Source organism: Chanodichthys erythropterus, chromosome 2 (genome assembly GCF_024489055.1).
Source record: "Chanodichthys erythropterus isolate Z2021 chromosome 2, ASM2448905v1, whole genome shotgun sequence".
NCBI lineage: Eukaryota > Metazoa > Chordata > Actinopteri > Cypriniformes > Xenocyprididae > Chanodichthys > Chanodichthys erythropterus.
Window position 1 is genome coordinate 11,417,501 of NC_090222.1, and position 26,201 is coordinate 11,443,701.

The 26,201-nt window shown below is 35.1% G+C and overlaps 1 protein-coding gene across 2 annotated transcripts in view; it reads left to right on the top strand.

Moving 5' to 3' along the window:
* ddc (dopa decarboxylase) overlaps positions 1-22,336 on the top strand; it is a 36,432-nt gene extending 14,096 nt beyond the window's left edge. For both annotated transcript variants that reach the window (XM_067401063.1, XM_067401058.1), the window contains exons 5-14: positions 2,489-2,623; positions 3,032-3,175; positions 6,491-6,557; positions 6,672-6,766; positions 9,846-9,913; positions 10,972-11,048; positions 15,398-15,417; positions 16,574-16,672; positions 17,830-17,931; positions 20,923-22,336. In XM_067401063.1, coding sequence (XP_067257164.1) covers positions 2,489-2,623; positions 3,032-3,175; positions 6,491-6,557; positions 6,672-6,766; positions 9,846-9,913; positions 10,972-11,048; positions 15,398-15,417; positions 16,574-16,672; positions 17,830-17,931; positions 20,923-21,123 — 1,008 coding nt within the window. In that variant the 3' untranslated portion in view covers positions 21,124-22,336. The remainder of the gene's footprint in view (positions 1-2,488; positions 2,624-3,031; positions 3,176-6,490; positions 6,558-6,671; positions 6,767-9,845; positions 9,914-10,971; positions 11,049-15,397; positions 15,418-16,573; positions 16,673-17,829; positions 17,932-20,922) is intronic.
* The last annotated feature ends 3,865 nt before the right edge of the window (positions 22,337-26,201 follow it).

The following is a 26,201-nucleotide window of genomic DNA, read 5'->3' on the forward strand; positions in this document are numbered from 1 at the left end:
CTGTAACTGTTTAAATTGCCCTGTCAATCATCTTGTCACACTTAAAATCCTCCACATTCAATTAAATTTAATTTCCTACCGTTTCGGAGAGAAAGGTAGTCGGATGTTTATCTGCCAGTCATGGGTCTTTCATGCAGAGAACTCTTCTCATCTTTGCATAATGATGCATTTAAAAGTTAATGACCAAACGCATCGTTATAAAAGTTCACAATGCTATTGCAAATGAAATATAATGTGGAGTGGATAACATTTAATACATATCTTTTCGTCAGGTTGGATACTGATTATTAATCATTCAAGCCCCTTTATCTTAACTGCTCTGCTTAACCGTCGGACCTTGCACGTCCGTCATGTTTGTAGTTTTTTAACACTTTTTATTCGTATTTGTAGTTCTAATCGAATCCTCATCCACATCGCAATGTGTAATGGGCAATATTAGCCATTAGAAGTGTACATGGATCTGCACTTCGAATTCGAACTGGAAAAAGTAGACCATCCGGGTATCTTTGGAATACTCATTTCAACATACTTCGATTTGGGACATACTAATTCTTTTTTCAAATACTAATTAGGACGGATAGTATGCAAATTGAATGCAGCATTTGTTTCCATTGCTGCCTTGTTTGTTTCCATTGTTACCCTTGTTTGTTTCCATAGTTACCCTCATTAGTCTCCATAGCAACTCATTATGAACTTAATTTCCAATAACCCATTGCTTGGACTCATTATGCTTGATTACTTTCAGCTGTATGTCATTAGCTTGTTAAGTTCTGTCTATATAAGCCCTGTGTTTTTCAGTCATTCTTTGCAAAGTCTTGTAAGTGTCACACTGTATGTAGTGCTCTCTTCGGTGTTATGGTTCTGACCTTCTGCCTGTATCTAGTGATGGGCAGATCGAGGCTTCGTGAAACACTGAAGCAGTTGAAGCAAATGTGCCGTAACGTGTCGAGGCTTTGAAACAATCTGACACCTGTCTCCACAGTGGCCCCTAGTGGTCAGAACAGTGTAAATGCAACAAAACTTAGGCCAAACATGCATTAAAAATACTCTTTAACAAATGTATTGCAAAAGTTTTATTGAAAGTTAAATCAATCAAATGCAATTAACTAATCATCTAATAAGATTAAATATAGAGTGTCTGTATAATATGTGTTCTTTTATCAATTTTCAGGGCTTGTTTCTCTGTTCCATGGCTCAAGCTAAGCAGGCCAATAAGAGATTAATAAATACCATTATTCATTTTAATTATTCTAATGTCTAATTAAAACATGTACAAATGTATAAAACTGATCAGAGATCAGGTAAAACCATAGGGTAAAGCCCTATAGACACTTGTTCAATAGTTCTCAGTGAATCTGCATGATTCATGGGTTCACTTTATCATCGCACTCTACCAGTGAACCATTGAAATTTCGAGTTTTGAAATGTTTCGAAACAGTGATGATGTAATGAAGCCTCGTTTACTGAAATCACGTGACTTTGGCAGTTTGATACACGCTCCGAATCATGATTTGAAACCAAAGATTCATGAAGCTTCGGAGCTTCTTTGGATTGTCTTCCCTATGGTTTTGACCCTTGCCTGTCTTTTGGATTACGATTGTGGATTACCCCTAATAAATGGCTGTGTTTGGATCCCCAACTTATGTGTGTCAGAGCAGTTTTGTGACAGTTGTTTGTCTGGTGTTGTCCTTTGTGTTTGTAGACTATTCTGTGTGTTGTGTTGAGTTCAGTTTTGCCTGCCTAATATATCTTTCAATTATATGTCTTAGTAGGATAGATGCTGTTTTATGATCAAAGCTCTGTAGTTTTTATTATTATTATTATTATGGAAGGCAAAACATATAATGCAATACAATACAGTGATGATTAAGAGATGTATTTATGAACGTTACTCAAAAGGCTGATGTATCATATTTGATTTGTACACATTTTAATATGATTTTTTTTTTAACAAAAATATGTTTTTTTTTTAGGGTTAAATGTGGTTAATATGGCATTTAAACAAAGAATTTGTAATTAGAAATTATTTTTTGACTCCAAATATGATTTATTTTTTATACTTGAGTTGCCAAATAAATGTGACAAGAGTTTTTCAGGTTATCTCATAAATATAAACTGAATTCTTAGTCATCGGGATGTGGGTGTGCGCTGTCAGGCTGACAAAGGGAAATCAAAGACAGCTCGTGCCTCCTAATGAGCTGAGGTGATCTGTATTGAGGGGTTTTGAGTGGAAGTCTTCTCATTCACTCACGGAGAAAATAAAAAACAGAGCTGGAGAGCTGATGAAAATTCATCACCCCTGGCACCAGGGCATATTGATCGAGGTTGTTTCGCTCAGTACAATATTCAAGATAGGAGAAATTATGTCTCATATAAAATTGAACATGCTCAATTATGAGAACTGTTCAATATAGACAGCAACATTTGGTGTACTTGTGTAGACATGTTCAAATAAATAAATAAATAAACACGCTGTTTGTTCATACAGGGCACTGCCAGTGAAGCCACTCTCATAGCTCTTCTTGCTGCTCGCTCCAAAATCGTCAAACTGATCCAGGCTGACCATCCTGAACAATCTGAGACAGATATTACATCCAAACTAGTCGCCTACTCATCTGATCAGGTGAGACAACAAGCCCAGATGAAAGACTGCTGCAAGGGCATATTTAACCTGAAGTACATTTAAACTAATGTTCTGCAAGATAATACACATCAATCAACAGGCACTGGGACAACGGCGTCGTGTTCTTCTGTAAGTAAGGATGATTATCTGTTAGTGGGGGTTAGTAGGGATGATTTGAATGAACTGAATGGAAATGTCAAACAATGCAAAAGGGCCATGCAGCAGGTCTCTCGTGTATCAAGATAACAGTGAAGTGCCACTTATTTATGAATGTGCTTACAGTATATGTGTGTCTATAAAAAGTCTAATTGGAAATCATAAATATTTGGTCATGACAGTAATGGTCATGTTTTTTAAATTGATAAATTAATTGATAAATAACATAGCAATGTTTTGCTGATATTTCAGGCACACTCATCAGTGGAGAGAGCAGGGTTGATAGGAGGAGTGAAGATGAAGAAAATTCCCTCCGACAATAAGTTTTCTGTGCGAGGAGATGCACTGCGGAAAGTTCTAGAGGAGGACAGAGCCACGGGACTCATACCATTTTTTGTATGTATATCTAATCACTACATGCTTCATTATATCACTACATGCTAGCTATATATATATATATATATATATATATATATACAGCATAAATGAGTACACCCCCTCTGAGACTTCTGAAAGTCAGCAATTACTCAATTACTTAGAAGACATGTTAAGGTTGTTTTAGAGATATAATGTTCCAGCAAGTCTGCTTAATCAATTACCAAAGAAGCATATCAAAATTATTCAGGAAAATAAGATTTTCTCATCAAGGTAATAAAATGTTTTGTAGCAAAAATGAGTACACCCTCCTCCTAAAAGTTACTAAATAAAACAAAATAAAAATGTTCTGGTGTAAGTTTAAGGCAATGTTTGATCAACAAGTAAGTATGTTGAACTAAAACATTTGAAGATAAGTAATTTCTTGACAATTAAAAGTGTTATATAGGCCACTGAATCATTCTCAGACTTAATGCTAACAAAAATGGAACCACTTGGGAGAGAACTGTCAGGAGACTTATTTCTTAGCACAAAAGAGGGCAGTGGTACGAGAGGATTACCAAATCATTGTTTTAATTGTGAAAATATAGCAAAAGTAACACGCAATTTCAAAAACTATGGACTTGTGACAAGACCCTGGAATATTCAGGCCTTCTTTTTAAGCTTTCATTTAGTGGTGAGGGATTTTTTTGCTAGACAAAGAGCAGGAGAAATACCAAGCAGGTGTCTCAGAGCCAGCAAAAGCTATGAAAAGAGTGACTGTTTATCTCACAGAGTAAGATGCAGCCTGCAGAAATGACATGCATGATTGTTGATCTCACTGGAACTACCTACTATAGCCAACGCACAATAAAGTCAGTTAGCCATTTCCAAAGCCCATATTTACAAAATATAGATTCTGGGAATCAATACTCTGGTCTCATGAGACCAAATCAATAATTTTGGATCTAACAGCATCCAAAATGTTATGGTGTTGCTAGAGGAGGAGTACAGTGAGAAGTGCCTGGTTCCCACAGTAAAGTTCAGTGGTAGCAAAGCTCTTATATAGGGATGTATGAGTGCTGAAGGTGTGAGGGAGTTATGCTTTATCAATGCTGTCATGAATTCCCACACCACTGTGTAATTGAATACACAAACTTGAAACAGAAGATGTTACCCTTTCCTCATTCCCTGCATTGTTGGGCATTTTTTCAACATGACAATGAGGATATGCATTCTCCCAAGGTGAAAAACCATCTGTGGACATGTATTGCACTCAATCTTAACACACTTGTGCACCTGTGAGGGATTCTGTAGAGACAAGTTGAGCAACACTCCCTACTAAAGATCAGGGCATTTAAGGAGCTCATCATCCAAGAGTTAAACTATGTTTCCCGAAAGCATCGTTAGCCAGCTATGGTCGTAAGTCTCTATTGGTAACGACGGAACTTGTGACCATAGTTTGCTTTGGGAAACGCACCTCAGGACAGATGTACACTCCGTGCCAAGAAGGGTCAGAGCAGTATATTCAAAATTATGGAGGGCATACTAAGTATTAGAATATTATACATTTGTTGAATTAAATCTAGGGTGTACTCATTTCTGCAATCCTTAATTTAAACAAAATTGGCTAATTTACTTATTTTATGGCTATTAATGACATATATTTATTAGTTTTTATTATGTATATGTTTAATACATTTTAGTTTTGTCATCTTTCCGTGAATTAGTGATCATAAAGAAAATACATATTTTGTATTTGTTCAGGGGGTATGCACTGTATATACTAGTGCTGTCAACGTTAATGAGTTAACGCATGCGATAATTTTTTTCCCGGTTTACCGCGATTAACGCAGCATCCGTTTTCTTTTTCCGTCAACCTAATTTGGCTAGCATTACAATATATGATCACGCTCATATCCATACAAATGCTTTTAAACCATTTAAGCGCGCCAAAAGAGAACACACACACAAACACGACGCAAAGAAAGACGCGCGCCAGTATCGTGCGTGTGGACTGTGCCAGAATCAAGTTCTCTGTCACGCTTGAACGAACAATAACAAACACAATAATGCCAAAAATATCCATTTTGTCCTGTATCCTCATTAGAGCAGCCTTGAATGAGTTAAATAAAGTCTTAAACAAAAGTAAAGAGTGGTGAGAAAGTGGGACGCATGTGAGATCCGCGTTATGTGCAGCAGCGGCAGCTCCTAAAGTGACAGCTACCATTGCTGTCTGTATTTGAAGATAATGAAAGAACAAAGGTAACAGAGAAAAGTACTCACTGCTCTTGACTAAAGAACTTGTGTTGCTTTAATAATGATTAATCTATGTTTAATTTAGGCTGTAAAATATGCAGTGCAGACTGTTTGGTAACTTTATTCAATTTCTGTATTTTTCCTATCTGTTAGACAGGTAAGGGCACAGGTAGCCTAAATATGACATGTATTATGGGTTTATGTGAGGATTGTTATAAATTCCCTTAAATTAAAAGTTGTTATATTTTTGAAGCCTAATAAATATTAAAAAAAAAGGGAAAAAAAGATATAGCTTTCAATAACACTATGTTGAATGGCTATTATTCATGTTTAAAATTGGGTAAAAAATCAATTTCATCGAGACATCAGTAGCAGTATTAGTATTAGTGATACTGATACTGGCCTTCATTAAAGAGATGCCATTAAACAAGTATTTAAAATATTGTGTCTTTATGTTGTTTCTTTATGTGGTTTTAATTTGCAGATTAACTGTGAAATTATTACATTATAAATATATTAAAAACGTATAAAAACATGTTTTTTGAATTGTGATTAATCGCGATTAATCACAGAAAAATGTGATTAATGAAGTAAATTTTTGTAAACGATTGACAGCACTAATATACATACATACATACACACACACACACACACACACATATATATATATATATATATATATATATATTTACAGTGCAAAATTATAGAGTCAGTGAAACATCATGGTAGATAGAAAGATAGCAGCCACTCAGACTGTTCGAGAGCATGAGAACAAATTGGACATTTGTCTCTGCTCTTTCTCTGAACCTGTCCCCCACCGTCTGCATGATGGCTAATGCTGTTTGGAGAGCCTGTTTTCTGAATCACATTAGTCAAATTAGCCCCAGGCTCAGCCAGCAGATCTGTGTTAGAAGAATCACAGTGAGATGACAAAAACAAACAGGAACAATTATTTTTTTGTGTGACCAAAACATAGGGATCAAATACATTTTTCAATGAACATTGTAAGTTAGAATAAGGTTGACTTATTTGTTTGAGTACTAGTACATAAAATATTCAAATCAACCATCTATTTGATTTTCTGGATTTTTCTCTTAGTTTTGTGCAACATTGGGAACAACTCCATCCTGTGCATTCGACTGCATCACTGAGCTCGGCCCTATTTGTAAGACCAAATACAGTTTATTGTTCTTTTCTTTTGTAGCTTATTTTTGGCTGCAATAAAATCAATATTGTTTTGAATATTTTAATAGAACAATTGTCAATATTTCTATGTCAGGTAATGCAGAGAAAATCTGGATGCACATTGATGCCGCATATGCTGGGAGTGCATTTATCTGTCCAGAGTTCAGACCCCTCCTGAATGGCATAGAGGTGAGATAACATTCAAATCACACAGTGTGTTCTTAAGCACACTTCACACAGGCTGCTCTTGAAGCCCTGAGAGGTGTGAATGATAACAGAAGAGCAATCTTTGCTGGGCTCAACTATTGATCCTGTTACTTTGGGAGCGATGTGTGTGTGCGTGTGTGTGTGTGTGTGTGTGTGCGCGATTGAGAATATTTAAATGTCACAAATGATGTGAGCTGGCATGAGCGATGTCTTGTGGAATGGGTGGGAAATTAGAGATCCCTGATCGTCCTTTGAGTTGTCGTGGCACCCAGCTGGGTGTCGCAATGATAAGGGTAAAGTAATTTCCTGAGGCAAAGAAAGACCTTTAGATAAGTTCCTTTTTTCCCTCGCTAAAGAAATATCACTGTTTATTAGCATCAAAAGTTCAAACAATAGTGAAGACTGTGCTCCCCTGCTCAGATGATGGTTTTTATTATTGACCGGAATGACAGCAGGCTGCTGTTTCCTGTGTGGAGTTGGTTGCCAGGAAGTGAAAGACAGGCAGGACTCAGCATGGCAACAATCAGACAGTCATGACAGTGTCTGCCTTCTTTATTGCAGCAAATGGAAAGGATATTGGAAAGGGGAGAGTGAGCAAAAAGATTAGACTTTGAGATAGTGCCTCTGTTTGAATGCTCATTGGACAGACGCTCAGTTGTGCGTTTGATGCATAATATGCTATTGCATCAGAGTCGAGAGTAGTTCATATCAGACTATGCCAACTGGTAGGTGATAGATGACTCATCTTTTCAAATTTACAGTCTTTATTTTAACACAATATTTCTTGAGTATTGGGATAAAAGATGCTCCAAAACTGAACAAACAAATACAGTTTAAAAATAAACAAAAAAGTTTATGCATCAAGGATTATTTTGGATTAAATTATTCAAAGTTATTAATCGTATATAATATATATGTATGGTTGCAATCTCCATAATTTTTTTTCAGATTTTTTTTGTTTTTTTGACCAGATTAAAAAATATTGTGTCCAATATCTATTATAAATTTTGACAAATCTAGAAATCACTTAAATGGAACGCCCTAAGCCCTTGATCACTAGGAATCTGCTATGGAGCTGATTTATTATTTACAGGTTTTTTCCTATTGAATTTGTTTTATGCACCATTCTGTATGCCTGTATGTATGCTTGGGCTGTTAAAAAAAAAAAAAAAAAATATATATAGATATATATATAAATATATATATATATATATATATATATATATAAACAAATATTATATATAAATATTTGAATATATTAATATTTAATATAAAGTATTTAAAAAATACACAAACGAAAATGATAAAAATAGTCAAGTCAAGTCACCTTTATTTATATAGCGCTCTTTATACAATACATATTGTTTCAAAGCAGCTTTACAGTGATGAAAGGAAAATGATGCATTTCAGCTGTTGTTCAGTTCAATGTTGATTCAGTTCCGTTGTAAAGATCATCAATTATTAAATTAGTTCATTTCATCTATAAAGCAGTACTGAAGAAAACAGTGATGTCGGCTTAATACAGTTCTCCTCCAATAGTGTCAGTACAGTCAGATCAATAATATTGTTGAATATTTAGTGTCCCCAACTAAGCAAGCCAGAGGCAACAGTGGCAAGAAACCCAAACTCCAATACAATAAACTATAACAGTCAGTTTAAGGTAGTACAAGTATTCAGTGTTGCATTGTGGTCTATGGATCTGCCTGGAGTGTATAGGCTACATATTGAGTAGGCTCGCTCCCTCTGTCAAAATCGAGGGGTCGAGGGTCTGTCCAAATAAACTTTCCTCATCCACTTGACGAAATTAAACGCACTTCAAAATGGTGGTGGGGAGTCGCCTGAGAAGAAGTGCTTAGGGAAATTTGAGAGTTAAACGCAACCAAGGGCTGTATATGCTCATGGGGTAACAAGCTAACGAGACACACCAGAGAACTATAAGGGAACTAATCTACATAAAAATAGGCTACAAGGGACTACAAACATGGCACGGAACCTAGAAGTAACACAAAAGTCCAAATTGTTTGAGATTTTAAGATAAATTTAATCTTAAATAGGTCCTAACAGTATCTAGCAACACCAATACCGGAGGTGTTCAGTTGACGGAGCCTAAGCCCTTTAGCCTCAATTTTGTTATTAATTTGGGTTCCGCCAGTAGTAGGCACTCGTGCAACATAAGCAATGACGTACATCCAAGTGAACGAGATGGAGGGAGGTTAGCGACGGAAGGGCAAAAAAAATTGGACTTAAACACAGCCCTTGTGTTTCCCTTGTTCCTTGTTGTCGATGGTTGCAGTAGTTGTAGATGGTGCTTGTCCCTGCTTTTTGGTTCTGTTTCTTGTGTTGCCTGGTTTCTCGATTATGTATGCTTGTGTACTAAAACCCCTGCACCTCGATTCGAGTCTCTTCAGCTCTTTCATCTCTTCAGCTCTTGCTTCATAGGCTGGATCCCAAATGACACCCTAAACACTCGCAGTCTTCCTACGAATCCACACTTTTGTGATGTAATGCTGCTTTGACTGCTGGGTAAAGTCCTCTGCGTAGCTCGCAAACTTGCGGGCTCAGCTGAAGTGCACATCGAGGGCGCATAGTGGCCATAAAGGGGGTGCTCGTGAGCACCCTTCTGAAACCTAAGTGTGCCATTTAGAATTCAGCCATTATGGGAACAATCAGGAAACTAATCAACATGAAAAACTACAAAGGACTACAAACATGGCACAGAAGCAGGAAATAACACAAAAGTCCAAAAAAGACATTAGAAGCATATAACACAAAGCATCTCTGAAGTTACTGATCTCATCAGGTGAAAAATTAAAAGAGGATACTTCTGGATGAAAGTCACCTTTGAAATCACCTAATTTAATATTTTAATAAATCTGATGGTGTTGACATTTATGCTAAGAACATTTTAGTGATTTTAGTGATTAGATTTATTTCAAAGTGAAAATCGTATAAATTTTTCCCAGTGGCACATTTTGTGACGTTTTGCCCCCTGTCTCAAGAAGAATAAGTGTTAGAAACATCAATTCAAAACAGTTCACATTAAAATTTGTTTCTCTTTTAGTTTGCAGACTCTTTCAATTTCAATCCTCATAAATGGCTCCTGGTCAACTTTGATTGCTCAGCAATGTGGTAAGTTTTGTTTAACGTCAAAAATCTTATTTCATTTATCCTCTGACCCCATCTATATCCCAACACACTGTGGGTCGGCTTCGTCATTCAACAGAGGAAATGGTTCCAGCTGCTCTTTATATCAGCACAAGGCAAACAGACATGGTCATGGTTATATAGAAAGAAAATAAAGACACAAATTGACCTTGATATATACTAGCATTCAAATGTTTGGGGGCAGTACAATTATATAAATATAAAGGTTATAATACATTTTAAAAATGTATGAAATTCATCACATTGGAAACAAATCTTGAATCCCTGCCTCTTAGTCAAACAATGTCCTTCTCCCTTGTCTGTAAAATTGCTGAATGGCAATAAAGGGGATCTTAAACCTTGATCCTTAAAACAATTGTTGCAAGACCTTTTCTAAGAACTAACTGCACTTTTCTTAGCCATTGATCATTAGTGTAGTATGTTGTAATGCAAATACATAAAACGAAAGATATGCACTTTCATATAAATATACTACATGTACAGTAATAAAGAAGTTACTTTGTGGAGAAAAAAATTATTGTATCTAAATGCATAATCCCTTCTTATACCAGTAGGCTCTTTAACAGAACTTGATCTGCACTGTCTTGATTCAACTCTGAGGTTATATCGTCTCTTATTACCTCACTTCATCTTGTGTGTCCAGTAAAACATTGTCATTCTGGGCCCCCTGGGGCTTCATTCGGTCTGTGGGCTAAACTGTTCTAGATACTTTTAAGCCACACTAGAAAAAAAAATACATAGCAAAACACTTAATACTGAAAGTGAACAATACACTTCCACATACTGGACACACTGTGAATAATAGCTTGTTTTTCAGTGTCTCTTCTGTATCTTCTTCTAACTTTATTTAAAAATTCAGATTTTATATTACTCTTTGTCAAACCAGGATCCACAATATACTACCAAGTAACAATATATTAATTAGCCATTATTGAACATTTAAATAATAATGATATATACTGCTGTATTTGACTGATGTCCTCTCCATTTTGTGAGTGATGAATGTGAATGTCTCTGTGCAGGGTGAAGAAAAGATCAGACATTATTGGAGCATTTAAAATGGATCCGCTTTATCTGAAGCATGATCACCAAGAGTCAGGTAATCAATCAGTCACATCACTGCATCACTTTGCAGCATATAACATTACATTTCAGTTGCTGATACAATCTTACAAATTTCGATTGGTGGTTAGATTAGCACTTGAAATTATCAGTCATTATTGTAAAGAATAAGAATAATAACACTAATAAAAGATTGAAGTGCATTAGCATGAGGTGTAAAGAGGATGACCGTGATCCTCATTAGTGAGACATGACGTTTTGTGCTGACATCCACTTTACGTCACACTGAAGGCTCGATCAGATTATTCCCCTTAGCGCTCTGCTGTGTTCTGTAAGCCTCTCTGTGTGCTAGTCAACAAAAGCTTTCTAACCACCTACACTGACCTCAAGTAGATTTAGTATATTTTTGCAGGCGTTATAGTATTTGATATATATATATATTATGTTTTTCAAATATACTGACGTTTAAGATACACTTAAAATGTATAAATATAATTGTGTTAAATATACTATAGCTATATTATATATTATTTACATAATTTTCTTATTTTTTCTTCTTATTTAAAAAAAAAAAAAAAAACGAGAATTCGGCTTGATTTGACTTGATTCGGTCTGCCTGTCTGCCTGATCATTCTCCCAAGATCTTGCGCTGCTGCTGCCACACATGACAGAGGTTGAGGCACCTGTTTATAACTGATGACTGCTACAACACAAAAACAGAAAGTTTAACAGACTTTAATAAATAAACAAACACAAAATGAAAGTAAAAGCGTCCCTCACGGATGACTGCCGCACACACATAAACAAAACATAACACAAAATAGTCCAGGCCTGGTCCTCTCTCATCCTTCACTGTTGTTGCTCCTCCTTTTATGCTCCCGGAGCTCCTCCGTGAGCAACTTGAGACCGGAGCGGCACGCAGCTGACACTCAATAACACTCATGCCACAGGTCTCGCCCGTTCTCACGGCCCTCAGCCTCGTCCTGCTTACCACAACTTTGTTTCCCCATTTATTGAAATTATTAACAAATATTTTTGCTGCTGGAATTTGATCCAATTCAACCATAAGAATAAGCAAAAATGATTTGGATAAACACACTTTTTATTGCTAAAGAAAGAGTGTTGAACTTTCTTCTCCTGCATCCTATTCTTCTGCAATCCAGAATGACAGCACAGCTGAAAGGTTTGTTTGAGCAGCACCCTCTACTGTGCAGAAGTGAATTTGCATTTCCTTCAGCCTGAGGCTTATTCATTTCACTTCTGGTGTGAAATGGCCTTTACATTTGCCAAAAATGCATCCTAAGACTCATATATCATCATGGTAATATTCCTCTTGACCATTACCCAAGCCCATATGCCCCATGACAAGGAATGTCCCGGCTTTTTCAGCCTTCCTCCCTTCCTTGTGGGCCCAGCCTTAGCCACCTGTGACCCAGGAGCAGGGCTCTAAGTTTTAGCTATTTCAGCATCTTTAGCTTGCACAGCCATTCAGAAATACTAGCCCAGAGAGACCATTTTTTATGTTACCCTACCCTGCAAACACAGGGGTTTTCATTTAGAATGACTATTAACCCTCCTCGCTACATAGATCTCTAACCTCTAGAAAGCTGCAGATGAGCTACCCCAGAATGATCAGATGAAAGTGCTTACACCCTGTCTGGACAGAGGTGCATGATAACAAGAAGAACTGCCAGAAAGCAAATTAACCTCTATGCCAAGTTATAAAGGATCGGTTTAGGCTCCAATAGAGAGTGGGGGACCCTACTTTAAAACTAAGACAGTAGGGGAGGGTTCTACTCTACACTCAACCCACAATGACTGTCATACCTGTCCGGGGTCCCAAGACTCCCACATGCTACAAAGGTGCCTGATAACAAGAAGAGCTGCTAAAAGGCAATTCAACCTCTGCTTTTTAGGTTCTACAGAACTGGTTGAGGCTCCAACAGGGAGTGGAGGACCCTACTTTGAAACCTCAACACTAGGGGAGGGTTCTACACTCAAACCTGTCTAGGGTCCCAAGACTCCCAGCACCTGACAAAGGTGTCTGATAACAAGAAGATCTGCTAAAAGGCCATTTAACCTCTACTTGTTAGGTTCTGCAGTCAAGTCACTATTATTTATAAAGTGCTTTATACAATACAGATAAACATGCCAGAGGCGATAGTGGAAAGGAACCCAAATGCCATAAGGTGACAGAATGGAGGTAAAAACCCTGGGAGAAACCAGGCTCAGTCAGGGGCCAGTTTTCCTCTGGCTAACAAACAAATACAGATTATGATTCATGTTGCATTCAAAAATTCATCCAGTTCCTTTTGCCTGAGGACCGGTTGAGGCTCCAACAGAAAGTGGAGGACCTTACTTTAAAACCCGACAGTAGGGAAGGGTTCTAATCTACATTCACATCTGTCCAGGGTCTCAAGACTCCCAGCACCTGACAAAGGTGCCTGATAACAAAAAGAGCTGCTAAAAATCAATTACCCTCTACATGTTAGGTTCTATAGGACCGGTTGAAGTTCCAACAGGGAGTGGAGGACTCTACTTTAAAACCCGAAGTAGGGGAGGGTTTACTCTACACTCACATATGACCAGGGTTCCAAGACTCCCAACACCTGACAAAGGTGCCTGATAACAAAAAGAGCTACTAAAAATCAATTACCCTTTGTTAGGTTCTACAGGACTGGTTGAGGTTCGAACAGAGAGTGGAGGACTCTACTTTAGAAACCCGACAGTAGGGGAGGGTTCTACTCTACACTCAACCCTGAAGAGCAGCTTGCCAAAGGGAGCCTGATAAGTGCTAGCTACGACCCTTGGCACTGCTATCCTTCTAAGGAGGAGGGATATTATTTCTAAGCAATTCAGTCTTGTTTACCAAATTGGTTCCTTTCAATTACTTCCTCCTAGCTTTCTGCCTCTTTTGCACTCTACTCCTCACCAGAGGAGGACCACAAGTGGCCACGCTCTGCCTCTGGCCCTGCCTCTAGACCTAAGAATGTGATGGACCAGGTCCCTCAGAGGTATTAGGTGAATGAAATTGCCTTGCTTCATACAGCGGTCACAATGATGGCTTTCCACATAGCGTCAACCCAAGAAGCAGTGTTGAGCACCACTTTGAAAGGAAACTTAATGCTTTAAGGGCCGGGACACATCAAGCCGACGGTCGGCCATTGGGCAACGTTGTGCCATTTTTGAATGTCAGTCAGCTTAGTTTTTTCTGTGTTTTCCACACTGTTAGCTCTAGTCAGAAGCCGCCTGGGTTTTTTGGGCCAATTTAGCATGTAGAATTGGCATCGAGCAGTTGGTGAGAGAGAACTCTGATTGGTTGTTCAGCTTAGCGAACGAGTCAGTGCACAAGAATAAAAATGTAACTGATGAAAGTGAGCAAAGAAGTCAAGAGGGTATAGACACGCTGTTATAATTTTATGTCATCTTACCTGATCATTGGAATGCACAAATATTTTCATAATAACAGACTGGAATAAAGAAAATGATCAGTGTGATTGATATTCAAAATGTTAAGCAAGCGCTGCTTTGTTTTTTACGGTTTGTTTATCTGCAGTCCTAGTTTTGTTTTCCCTTTTTGAAGGACAAAAATAGACTATTGACACTTGCTGATATAGACAGATGTTTACTTACTTGCAGGCACAGGATGCACATGCTCTTTGATAGTCACCTTTAGTCCTTTTGGTGTGTTCAAGCACAGCTTTTTGGCCCAGTTGCAGCCGAAGAAAGCCGACAACACAGTCAGCTATTGGCGCCGTTAGTGATGTTGGTTTGGTGTGTCCAGGGCTTTATACATTCACTAAAAATCCCCTTGACCCCATGGCTACAAGTAATTGTAAAAATCATTTGTTTAATTGTTCAATTAATTTGTTTGCAGATGCCACTTTTTTGATATTTTGATATCTAATTCAATATCATTATCATCTCAATATCATCTGATTTCCTACTATTTCTGTAGTTTCCTCAAACCTGTCAACCAATAAGATGCCTGTTGCTTGTTGGCCTTTTAAACATGGCTAAACAAAGACAGTTTCTCTGGTCATGTGTCTGTAGGCAGTGTGCAGCTGTGCAGACAATTGTAATTGTGCTGACAGCAAAACAAAAGAGCAGCCCTGCCTCTCAACCCACCGCACAACACACACACACGTGCACATATGCATACACACCTTAAAGCCATTTCTATCATGAACAACTTCCTGATTAAATTACCAACAGGCTTGGCAAGATGGAAAAAAAAAAAAAAAAAAAAACTGTGTTATTCTTGAACATTTTATTGCTTATCTGTAAAGAATCATTTGTATGCTGTGTACATAATATTTACACCTGAACTTTCTTGTTAGTGTGATGTGACTAAATATTGAAATATATTTTTCTATATATTTATAGGACTTGTCACTGATTATAGAGTAAGTATCCTGCATGTAATGTGTGTGTGTGTGTGTGTGTGTGTGTGAGAGAGAGAGAGAGAGAGAGAGATCATGTATGTGTAGCTTTCCGATGATCTCTGTAAACCTGTAATAAGTTACTATTTGTATTATTAGCTTGTAAAGAAGTTATGAAAATGTGACCTATTAACTTGATGATTAACTAGTACAGAGGTTATGAAAAAAATAGGATGCACATATTCGCTGATTCGCATTAAAACAGCAGTGAAATTACAAAGATATATATTTAAGATAGACCAATAAAACCTTTTTAAAAACTCAATTTTTTTAATGTTGATTTAAAAGATTTGTTTGTTTTGTTTTATTTTTTGCACAAAATTCATTTTACTAGATAATCTTTTTAAATAAAAAATATATAGCCCAGTGCTTGTTCCATGTGTTAGGCAAGTAAATCCTGCTGTGGTTCATGCATTTAAAAATTATATTCATTTTTAAAATATTAAAAATAACGGTAATCCTTTAAAATAATCCTCATTTGTTAACATTAGTTAATATATTAACTAATATAAAATAACAACAAGCAATTAATCTGTTACAGTATTCATCAATCTTTTTTAATGTTAGTTAATAAAAATACAACCGTTCATTGTTTGTTCATGTTAGTTCATGGTACATACGACATTAGATTTTAATAATGTATTAGTAAATGTTGAAAGTAACTTTAAGATTAATAAATGAGTTAGAAGTATTGTTCATTCTTAGTTCATGTTAACTAAAGTAGTTAATTAATGAAACCTTATTGTAACGTGTTACCAAAATATTTTGAAAATTGTAGTTAATGATTAAATTTAATGTATATTTTACATTTTTATTTGCTTGCTAATATTATTGTCATTGTAAGATTGTAAACAATGTAAGATTTTGAGAACCATGTCTAAGAACCATAACTCTAATTTAAATGGCAATTAACCGTATAATTTATATCTCTGTGCTCAGTATTTCTTTATATAGGAAGAAACACATATTTTAATGTGTATTTAAATAGGTGATGAGAGAAGGAGAGAGCAGTACAAATTTTGTATAAGCAGAAGTGCATGTGCACTGTCTGTGATTCATGTGTACTTCATGTATTTTTATCTGCAGTTCATATGTCATATTTTATCTCATCTCCCTTCAGCACTGGCAAATTCCATTGGGACGTAGGTTCCGCTCTCTCAAGATGTGGTTTGTGTTCCGCATGTACGGACTCAAAGGTCTCCAAGCCTACATCCGCAAGGTAACTACCTTTAATCCATGCTGTCAATCAAATTAGTCTTGCCAATCACATCTTATTTGGCTCCACAGTCAGCCACGCAAATCAGTGCACTCTTTTGTTTTTTGTAAGACATGCTTTGTTCTTTTCTTCACATGTATTATAGGAAATCTGGTCCAGATTCTATATTTGTTGAGAAATATATATATATTCTTGTTAGTTTATTCAGTTACATTTTCAGAAAGAAAGGTTATATATAGAAACTTAAAGAGTTCTGTCAGGTGCTTGATATATAGAACCTTTCAGGGGTTCCCAATCCCATGGGATCATTTTATGAATTTAGTTTTAATTAACTTGTTTTAATTATATTTAATTATATTATATTATATATATTATATGTATTTTTATATTATTAAATTTTTTAAAAATTAGATTTCATGATTTAAACAGCTCGTAAACGCTTTATCACTAGAAAAAAAAAAAAAAAAAAAATGAAATAACCCCTTAAACATGACAGTATTTTGCAATAATTTTAAACATTTCTCCTTATTGGCAAACCTAGGGTTCTATATAGAAACCCATTGAATCCTCCTTCCCCCACTTGCACTTCTCTTTTCTTCATTCAGTACTAAATGACTCAGATTTAATTGTCAGCTCTCAATTGCTGGACAGCAGCCATAAGGAATAACTGTCTGTGAATGATTTGATTCCTGTAATCAGCACTGAAATAATGATTACCGATAAATTTAATTTATGTAAGACAATGTGTTCTAAATGATTAGGACATGATCATTCACTTTTTTCATATTTTGGTTGTTTATTTTAATCTACAGACTGCCCTCTGCTGGTATGCTTGAAAAAGTATTCAAGTCTATCTATCTATCTATCTATCTATCTATCTATCTATCTATCTATCTATCTATCTATCTATCTATCTATCTATCTATCTATCTATCTATCTATCTATCTATCTATCTATCTATCTATCTATCTATCTATCTATCTATCTATCTATCTATCTATCTATCTATCTATCTATCTATCTATCTATCTATCTATCTATCTATCTATCTATCTATCTATCTATCTATCTATCTATCTATCTATCTATCTGTGTTGTGTCAGTTTAACACAAATTAGCTGCATCTCATGTCTAAAATGCATTGTTCGTCTTGTCTCAGCATGTAGGGTTGGCCAAAGAGTTTGAGTCTTTGGTGAGAGCTGACCAACGCTTTGAGATCTCAGCTGATGTTGTGCTGGGCCTCGTCTGCTTTAGACTCAAGGTCAGAGAAAACACCCTCTCTACAAAAACATAAATGATCTCTTCTTGTGGTTATAATAGATTGATGCTGGGAGGTGGTTAACTATGGAAAATTGCAGTATGACTTATTTTAATTTTCGAAGATTGTGCAAAGAGGGCAACACAAATTACATAAAATGATGTTGTTACAAAGAGTAATATAAAGAAAAACTCTGCTATCACAAAACATTTCATACTATTCATTTGATGTTATTTATATATTTCAGTGTTATTGAAATATTACTGATATATTATTATAGTTATTGTTAGAATTTTGAATTTTAGTTAAAGTTTTAGTAATTTTTTTGTTGTGTGTTTTTGTCATTTATTTATTTATTTTTAAATATGTTGGTAACACTTGACATTGGATATTAATTTTATTTATTAATTTCAACATTTAGTAATACATTGTTAAAATTGCATTGTTAAAGTTGCATCTGTTCATATTATTTTTTTAAAACTAAGATTTAAAACTGAACAGTTTTATTTTTATTGATTAACAAAGGTTAATAAATACTGTAGCAAATGTATTGCTCAGTGTTAGGTAATGCATTAACTAATGTTAACTAATGGATTTATTATTATTATTATTATTATTATTATTATCATCATCTTGTGGTTTTAATTTTAGTTAAAGATAATAACCCTGATTATACTACAATTATATTTAAAAAAAAATACATATATATTAAATTATACTGTTTTTGCTGGTGGACTTATTTTAATCCAGGGTAAAATAGGCATAGTTAATTATAATGCAGTGCTAAATATTTTGGACTTACTTGAATCATGTGTCTTTGTTAGCACTTTTTTTTTTTTTTCAGAACAGTGAGCACCCTAGTAAAAAACACCTATACCAAAATCTATTTAAATACATTTATTTCATACTCAGTCAAATCCATTAACATATTTTTTGGCATTTCATTTAAGTCTTACTGATATAAAGTTATAATTAAACTTTTATTTGGAGTAGTTCTTTATTGCGCAATGCACATTTCTTAATATTACACCTAAAATGTGTTTTAATAAAATTATTAATCAGGATTGCATGATCTCTGTATAATATCAGTCTTTAAATGTAAGATATTAAAAGTGGACCTAAAGTATACTTGCAATACTTAAAATCAAATATACTTAAAGGGATAGTTCACCCAAAAATGAAAATTTGATGTTTATCTGCTTACCCCCAGTGCATCAAAGATGTAGGTGACTTTTTTTCTTCAGTCGAACGCAAATTATGATTTTTAACTGCAACTGCTGCCCTCTGTCAGTCAAATAATAGCAGTGGATGGGAACTTCAACTATAACAGTAAATAAAACTTGCTTAGACAAATCAAAATTAAAACCTGCGGCTCGTGACAACACATTAATGTCCTAAGAGACGAAACGATCGGTTTGTGCGAGAAACCGAACATTATTTATATAATTTTTACCTCCAATACACCACTGTGTCCAACTTCGTTCAGCTTCCTGTTAGTGAGGTCAAAAAACGCATTGTGATGACGGAAGTGATGTCTCGCCCATATACTTCAATGAGCGCAAGACATCACTTCCGTTGTCAGGGCGCGATCAGACCTCACTAACAGGAAGCTGAACGAAGTTGGATATAGTGGTGTATTAGAGGTAAAAAAATATATAAATACTGTTCGGTTTCTCGCACAAACCGATCGTTTCGTCTCTTAGGACATCAATGTGTCGTCACGAGCCGCAGGTTTTAATTTTGATTTGTCTATGGAAGTTTTTTCGACTCTTATTGTTCAAGTTCCCAATCACTGCTATTATTTGACTGACAGACGGCAGCGGTTGCAATTAAAAATCATAATTTGCGTTCGACTGAAGAAAAAAAGTCATCTACATCTTGGATGCAATGGGGGTAAGCAGATAAACATCACATTTTCATTTTTGGGTGAACTATCCCTTTAAGTATATGTTTAGTTGAACCTGCACTACTTCTGCATTTTTTTTAATTATTTTTTTTTTTTTATCATAAATCAAAGTCCAGAAATGTTCACTTGGGTGGGCCTTCATAAAACAGGGTGCATAGGCAATGAAAACTACATGCCAAATTACCAAGAAAAAATATAACACAGCACAGTTTCAAGTTCAAAGTTTCAAAACAGCATACGACAACTTACTTGTGTAACCCTGGTTCCCTGAATAAGGGAATGAGACGCTACGTCATATGACGTTATGGGAACCCATAACGTCATATGACATAGTGTTGACAGTTCCCATGAAAGGGAACTACACTGTAGAAATTTTCCACTTATTTCAACTTAAAAACTTAAGTTTCTTGCAACAGAAAAATTGGGATTTCCTATTTGGGCTTTTTAAAGTATCAACTGATTGATATTTGCTTAGTTTTTCTTTTTCAAATTCAACTCCACAAACATGCAAATCACTATTACAAGTATTACAACCATGCATCTTACGATAATATTGTATATGGGACTAACCGAAACTGACAAATCATATTTAACGTATCATTTTGTGTGTGATATGCACTTATAGGGAGAGGGAAACCTAGGTGCAATTGATCATGGAAACTTTATTCTTTTAATTAAATAAATAAAGTTATAGCCAGATAAGATGCTTATTTTAATTATCATTATCATATAAAAGAGTTGTTGCAACCTTATAATTCCAGCAGGAATGTGAGATCCTCTGAACAGGTCTTGTTAACTGTCCCTCGTTCTAGACTAAAGGTTACTGTGCCTTGAGGTTGTTGCTCCCAAATTGGGGAATGCTCTCCCATTGGATTTAAAAAGCAGCTTAAAACCCATTTCTTTAAACTTGCTTTTGTCTAAATTGTTCTCTGTTACTCTCTGTTATTATCTTATCTGTTTATAATGTCTGTAACTCTTTTTTTTTTAGCTTTTTTCTGATTATTATTTGGATGTAAAGAACTTTTTTGCTCTAGAAAGGTGCTATAGAAATAAAAATGACTTACTGAGCTGTGTATTAAACCCTGCAGGGCTCCAATGAATTAAATGAAACTCTGTTGAAGAGGATCAACAGTTCACGTAAGATCCACCTGGTTCCATGCCAACTGGCAGGCAAGTTTGTTCTGCGTTTTGCCGTGTGTGCCCGTACTACTGAGTCACGGCATGTTCAGGAGGCTTGGTGCCACATCAGCCACCTGGCATCAGAGCTGCTTCAGGAACTGCCCCACTGACCACTATGGTGGGCATCACATGTTAAGTCAAATGGGTGATCTGTACCACATCTCCTATCCACATGTCTTACTTTCACTATACTGCTACGATTCTTTATACTATTTATTGTCAAAATGTGCATATGTGTGTGCATGCTTGTCTCAAAGGTGTCCACCAAGAGTGCAGAGTGTCTGTCTTTTGTGAGCTGGATCATGTGTGTGTTGTCTGCTGAGAGCAATGTTTTATCCAAAAAAATGTACTGTTGTGTACCAAGGAATAAAAGTGATGTCCGGAGGGGATTTTTTTTTTTTTTTTTTTTTAATATCCCAACAAGTTTAATCGAAATATGAGGAAAATATTTGATGTATTTTAAATGTTTTAAAGGTACACTATAGCTTTTGGCATCAAGGTAGCCACAGCAACTTTTCTCTATTTACGATATGATGAGACACGCACAGGTGAGTGATGTATGTTACATAGTGTACCTTTAAATATGAAGAAATATATGAAGCTATAGGTTTTATTTTACTATGCGAAAAACAAATGCATTGAAAAACAAATAGCTCACAGGAAAAAAGCATACACTAACAAAAACATAATCAGTTATTAATATTTCATTGTTTCTCTCTTGTTTTTGCATGTTCATAATTCCTTTGTACGACAGCCTGTCCAAAAAATGATGTCCTCACAATTTGTCATGTTTCATTGCTTTATCACAAATAAAACAATTGACTCCAAGCACAGCTACGTAATATGATTACAAAATCATTAAATAAATCATTAAAAATTTTAAATAAACAGTGAATATGTCAATTTTCCTAGGCCGGACATCACTTTTGGCCACTACTGTACTTGTGCATTTGAAAATGTGTCTATATTGGTGTCTATATGGAATATGTTTTGTAAGATATTCAGAGAATGTTTTCTCTTGAATGAGAGTATAGAGAAAGTTTTCAGACTGCTTTTACCAGAGCATTGGCCTTTATTGTTTCTCACTATGACTTTGCTCACTATTCTGTATTTTCAAAAATCTGAATCAAATATTAAATATTAAGAAATATTAATTCCTCCTTCCTTTCTTTTTCTAAAAGCATTTTTCTTTACTCAGCACAGCTTCTGTGACGTGATACCTCACCACCCTTCTTTGACACAGTTATTGTGCCCAAAAAAATTTGATTGGTAGACATTAAACAATAGTGTACATGTATTAACATTCACAATAAAGTGCATTTCTCCCAAAATGTTGCTTGTGAATTGTCTACTGCTACATTCTTCTGAGATGCTAAGGTTTTTTGCATGATGCTAGGTTTTAATTTGTGAATTCACTATGAGCACTCATTGTCTTGTACACTCCAAGTAGATGGGTTTCTGGACTATATACACCAAATGGACTTGTATAGTAATATTGTATGTATAGATATACATGGAAAAACAACATCTGCAGTGTGTGTCAACTGCTTGTGCTGCGGGCCACTGCCACCTTGCCAGTCTGCTGTATTTCTTCTACAGTTACCTAAGGGCATGATCTTTCATAACGACAGCCTATTGTTTAAATATATATATATATATATATATATATACAAATACAAAGCCTTCATAGACTTTAAACATACACTCAGATTTATAAATCTATATATATATATATATATATATATATATATATATATATATATATATATATATATATATATATATATATATATATATTAGTTATATTTAAAATATGATATGGTTTACTCTTAGAGTAAACTTGTTACACTAAAGTATTATTAGTTAATTATTTGTTAATTAGCTGACACGAATTTACAATGAGCAGTACATTTTATTTATTAATCTTTAATATTAATACAAAATATAACTGTTTGTTGTTTGTTCATATTATTTTACAGGGCACTGAGTAATGCTGACAGATACAATTTTTTATTTTAAACACATAAAAAATACATAAAAAAAAAATCTATTATTTACCATAGAATGCATAAAGGGGGTCAAATTGACTCTGCATGCTATGCTTTTTAAAAAAAAAATATTTTATCAATGAAAACATTTATTAGATATTTCATGCATTCTTCAAAAAATGTGTTTCTCTTCAATGTCATTTTCATATTTCCTGGTCATATACGGGGAAAAAAAATATTTTTGTATTACTAACCCCAAGAATGCATAAAGGGGTTAGATTTACCCGTATTCATTTCCTATGGAATTTTGACTCTACAAATTATTTTTGCAAACATTTTTGTCAATAATAATGTTTCTTTTCTTGAAACTTGATGGATGACTTACAAAATTTTGCAAGAATTTGATACCAACACTCTGTGTCTGAATATGCATATCTTGTTACCATAGTAGGTAAAAAAGCAGTACATGAAATGTCTGAATTCACGGTATTAATAAAACAAAGGCAAAACATCACTGTTTCAAAACCTTATTGCTTTTATAAAACGTTACCACACAATACAAATATTACAGCCAAAAATATGTATCAATGCAACTTTCATGAATTAAAGGTCCCGTTTTTCGTGGTTTTTTGAAGCTTTGATTGTGTTTATAGTGTGCAATATAACATGTTTTCATTACTTATCATGTTTTAATTTACTTATCTGTATACCGCTGTTTCCACTGTCATAAAAACGGGCTGATGACTTCCTTGTTCTATGAAGTCCCTCCTTCAGAAATACGTAACGAGTTCTGATTGTGCCAGCGGTTCCTGTGTTGTGATTCGACAGCAGTTTAGCGCTCCTTGCCCGGAAAGGTCACGCCTCTTACCATAACGTGTGCTGCACATAGTTTTACATGTGGATTATTGTGGTGTTGTGCCGAATGAACACAAAAGGCAATAATTCCCGAGAGACTGAACTCTTTAATCTCCACAAGCAGCGACAGAAAATGTACAACATTAGCACTCACTCAGAAGATTACCTCATACGGAAAACAGCCATATACATAAACATAGTCCCCTCTTGTGGCCATTGTGTGCACTGCAGTCCAACATTAACTATTGCAGTAAGGATACCACAATTAAAATTTTCGGGAACCGAGTTAAACCGAATTTTTTCACCAGAGCTGCTTTATAAATGAATTGAACTCATTCCATAATTGATTAACTTTATACAGTTACTGAACCGAACTGAATCAACTCTGAACTGACCTAAGCTGAACAATGACATTATAAAGATTATTGCCTTTTTTGAGTTGCTTTACAGACTTGAATTCTGATTGCATCACTGATCATTACTTTCCTGTTTATTACTGTAAAGTTGCTTTGAAACAAAGGTGAAGAAAACAAACGAAAGAATGAATAAGCCACACTTATTGATGACTTGCTTGTTGCAGTGACTATTCAAACCCAGCAGATGGCAATATGGCTACAGGATCAGTATCACTGTGACTTTCTTGCTGCAGTTTCATATCCTGGGGCACTGAGTATAAAATATAATGAACAGTGGATAGGTTTCCTGCATTGTTGAAAATTAATTTTTTAAGACTATGTTACATTATTTTAAAACAGAGCAACATTGCAATGGGAGTTGTCAGGTTGGAAGTATTGGTTAGCATATTGGAAGTCATGTGATTGGAAACTTAACAGATATACAAAGAAAAGGATTACTGCCACTGCTGCATCTTGACTATAATGAATGCTCTGAATGAATACATATCTCCATACAGATATTCTTAGTGCATTCAAATCATTAGTTTGAGGTCTGTGGATGGGTTTCCTAAAAATGTTGCAAATCACACTTTAATAAGATTAGTGTATGTTATTTTAAAACAGAGTAACATCGTAATGGGAGCTGTCAGATTCAAAGGTGCTGAACTAAAGCTGAAAGTCAACAACCATGAAAATGGAACGTTATCTTGAGGCACAGAAGCTTATCACTTACAGTTTTTGTCAACTGCTTACACACAAAATCCACGCAATTTCTGAAACCTGACTCTCAAACACCAGAACCACACACCAAATCTGCAAAACCATGCACTAATTTTTGGCCTTCGAATCAGTTTTCAATTTCATAAATCACTTTTTGCAAAACACAACACAACACACAATTCTCTATGTAACACACAAACATCTAACAGGAAGTATCTTGATTTCTTTTATCAAACACAACCATTGTTTCTGTCCAACTACACATGGTTGATGTATTTCTGTTCTTCCATACCGTATTCACAACCACAAATGCTTACAGTAAAAAATAAATAGTTTGGTTTCATTGTTTTCATGTTTACCATGAATTTTTCAACATCTCTCTGTACAGAAATGTAGGAGCTCATAAAAGAAGAGCTTTTGGTTTTGAATAACTCTGTGTATATGATCCATGATGTGTATATGTGTATATGATCTATGATCTTTTAAATACAGTGCTTAATTTTGCAAGAGATTTTGCATTTTGTGTATGTAATTCTTGGATTTGTGTGTAAAGTTTTGAAAATGTGTGTAAGCAGCTGAAAAAAACTGTAATATATATGAAACAATATGGCTTTGGCAAGACAAGGTTTCAGAAATGTTAATGTCATCTACATAGAGATTACTCAGAGTAGCCTTAGACAGACGCATGTAATGTAATTACACACTCTGACATTACTGGTAAACCTATTGGAGGTCCATTGGTTGGAAACTTAACAGATGTACATATAACAGCATTAAAATAGCAACCTCTGCTGCTTCTGGACTGTAATGAATATGAATACATGAATACATATCTCCAAATACAGATATTTTTAGTGCATTTAGATCATTAACTTGAGGTCTTTTTGTGACTTCTGTAATGAAAAAGTTAATGTCAAGCTACAGACTAGGCTACTGATGTCAAATCAATCAATCAATCAATCAATCAATCAATCAATCAATCAATCAATCAATCAATCAATCAATCAATCAATCAATCAATCAATCAATCAATCAATCAATCAATTAATCAATTAATCAATCAATCAATCAATCAATCAATCAATCAATCAATCAATCAATGTAGTCAGCAGTTAATTTAGAGATGTGACATTTTCAGGCACTACAGTGCTCATCTACTGTATGGAGGCACCGTCTCATAATTATTCATGAGACTATGTGGCCTTATTAACAAGAAGAAAAAAAATAACA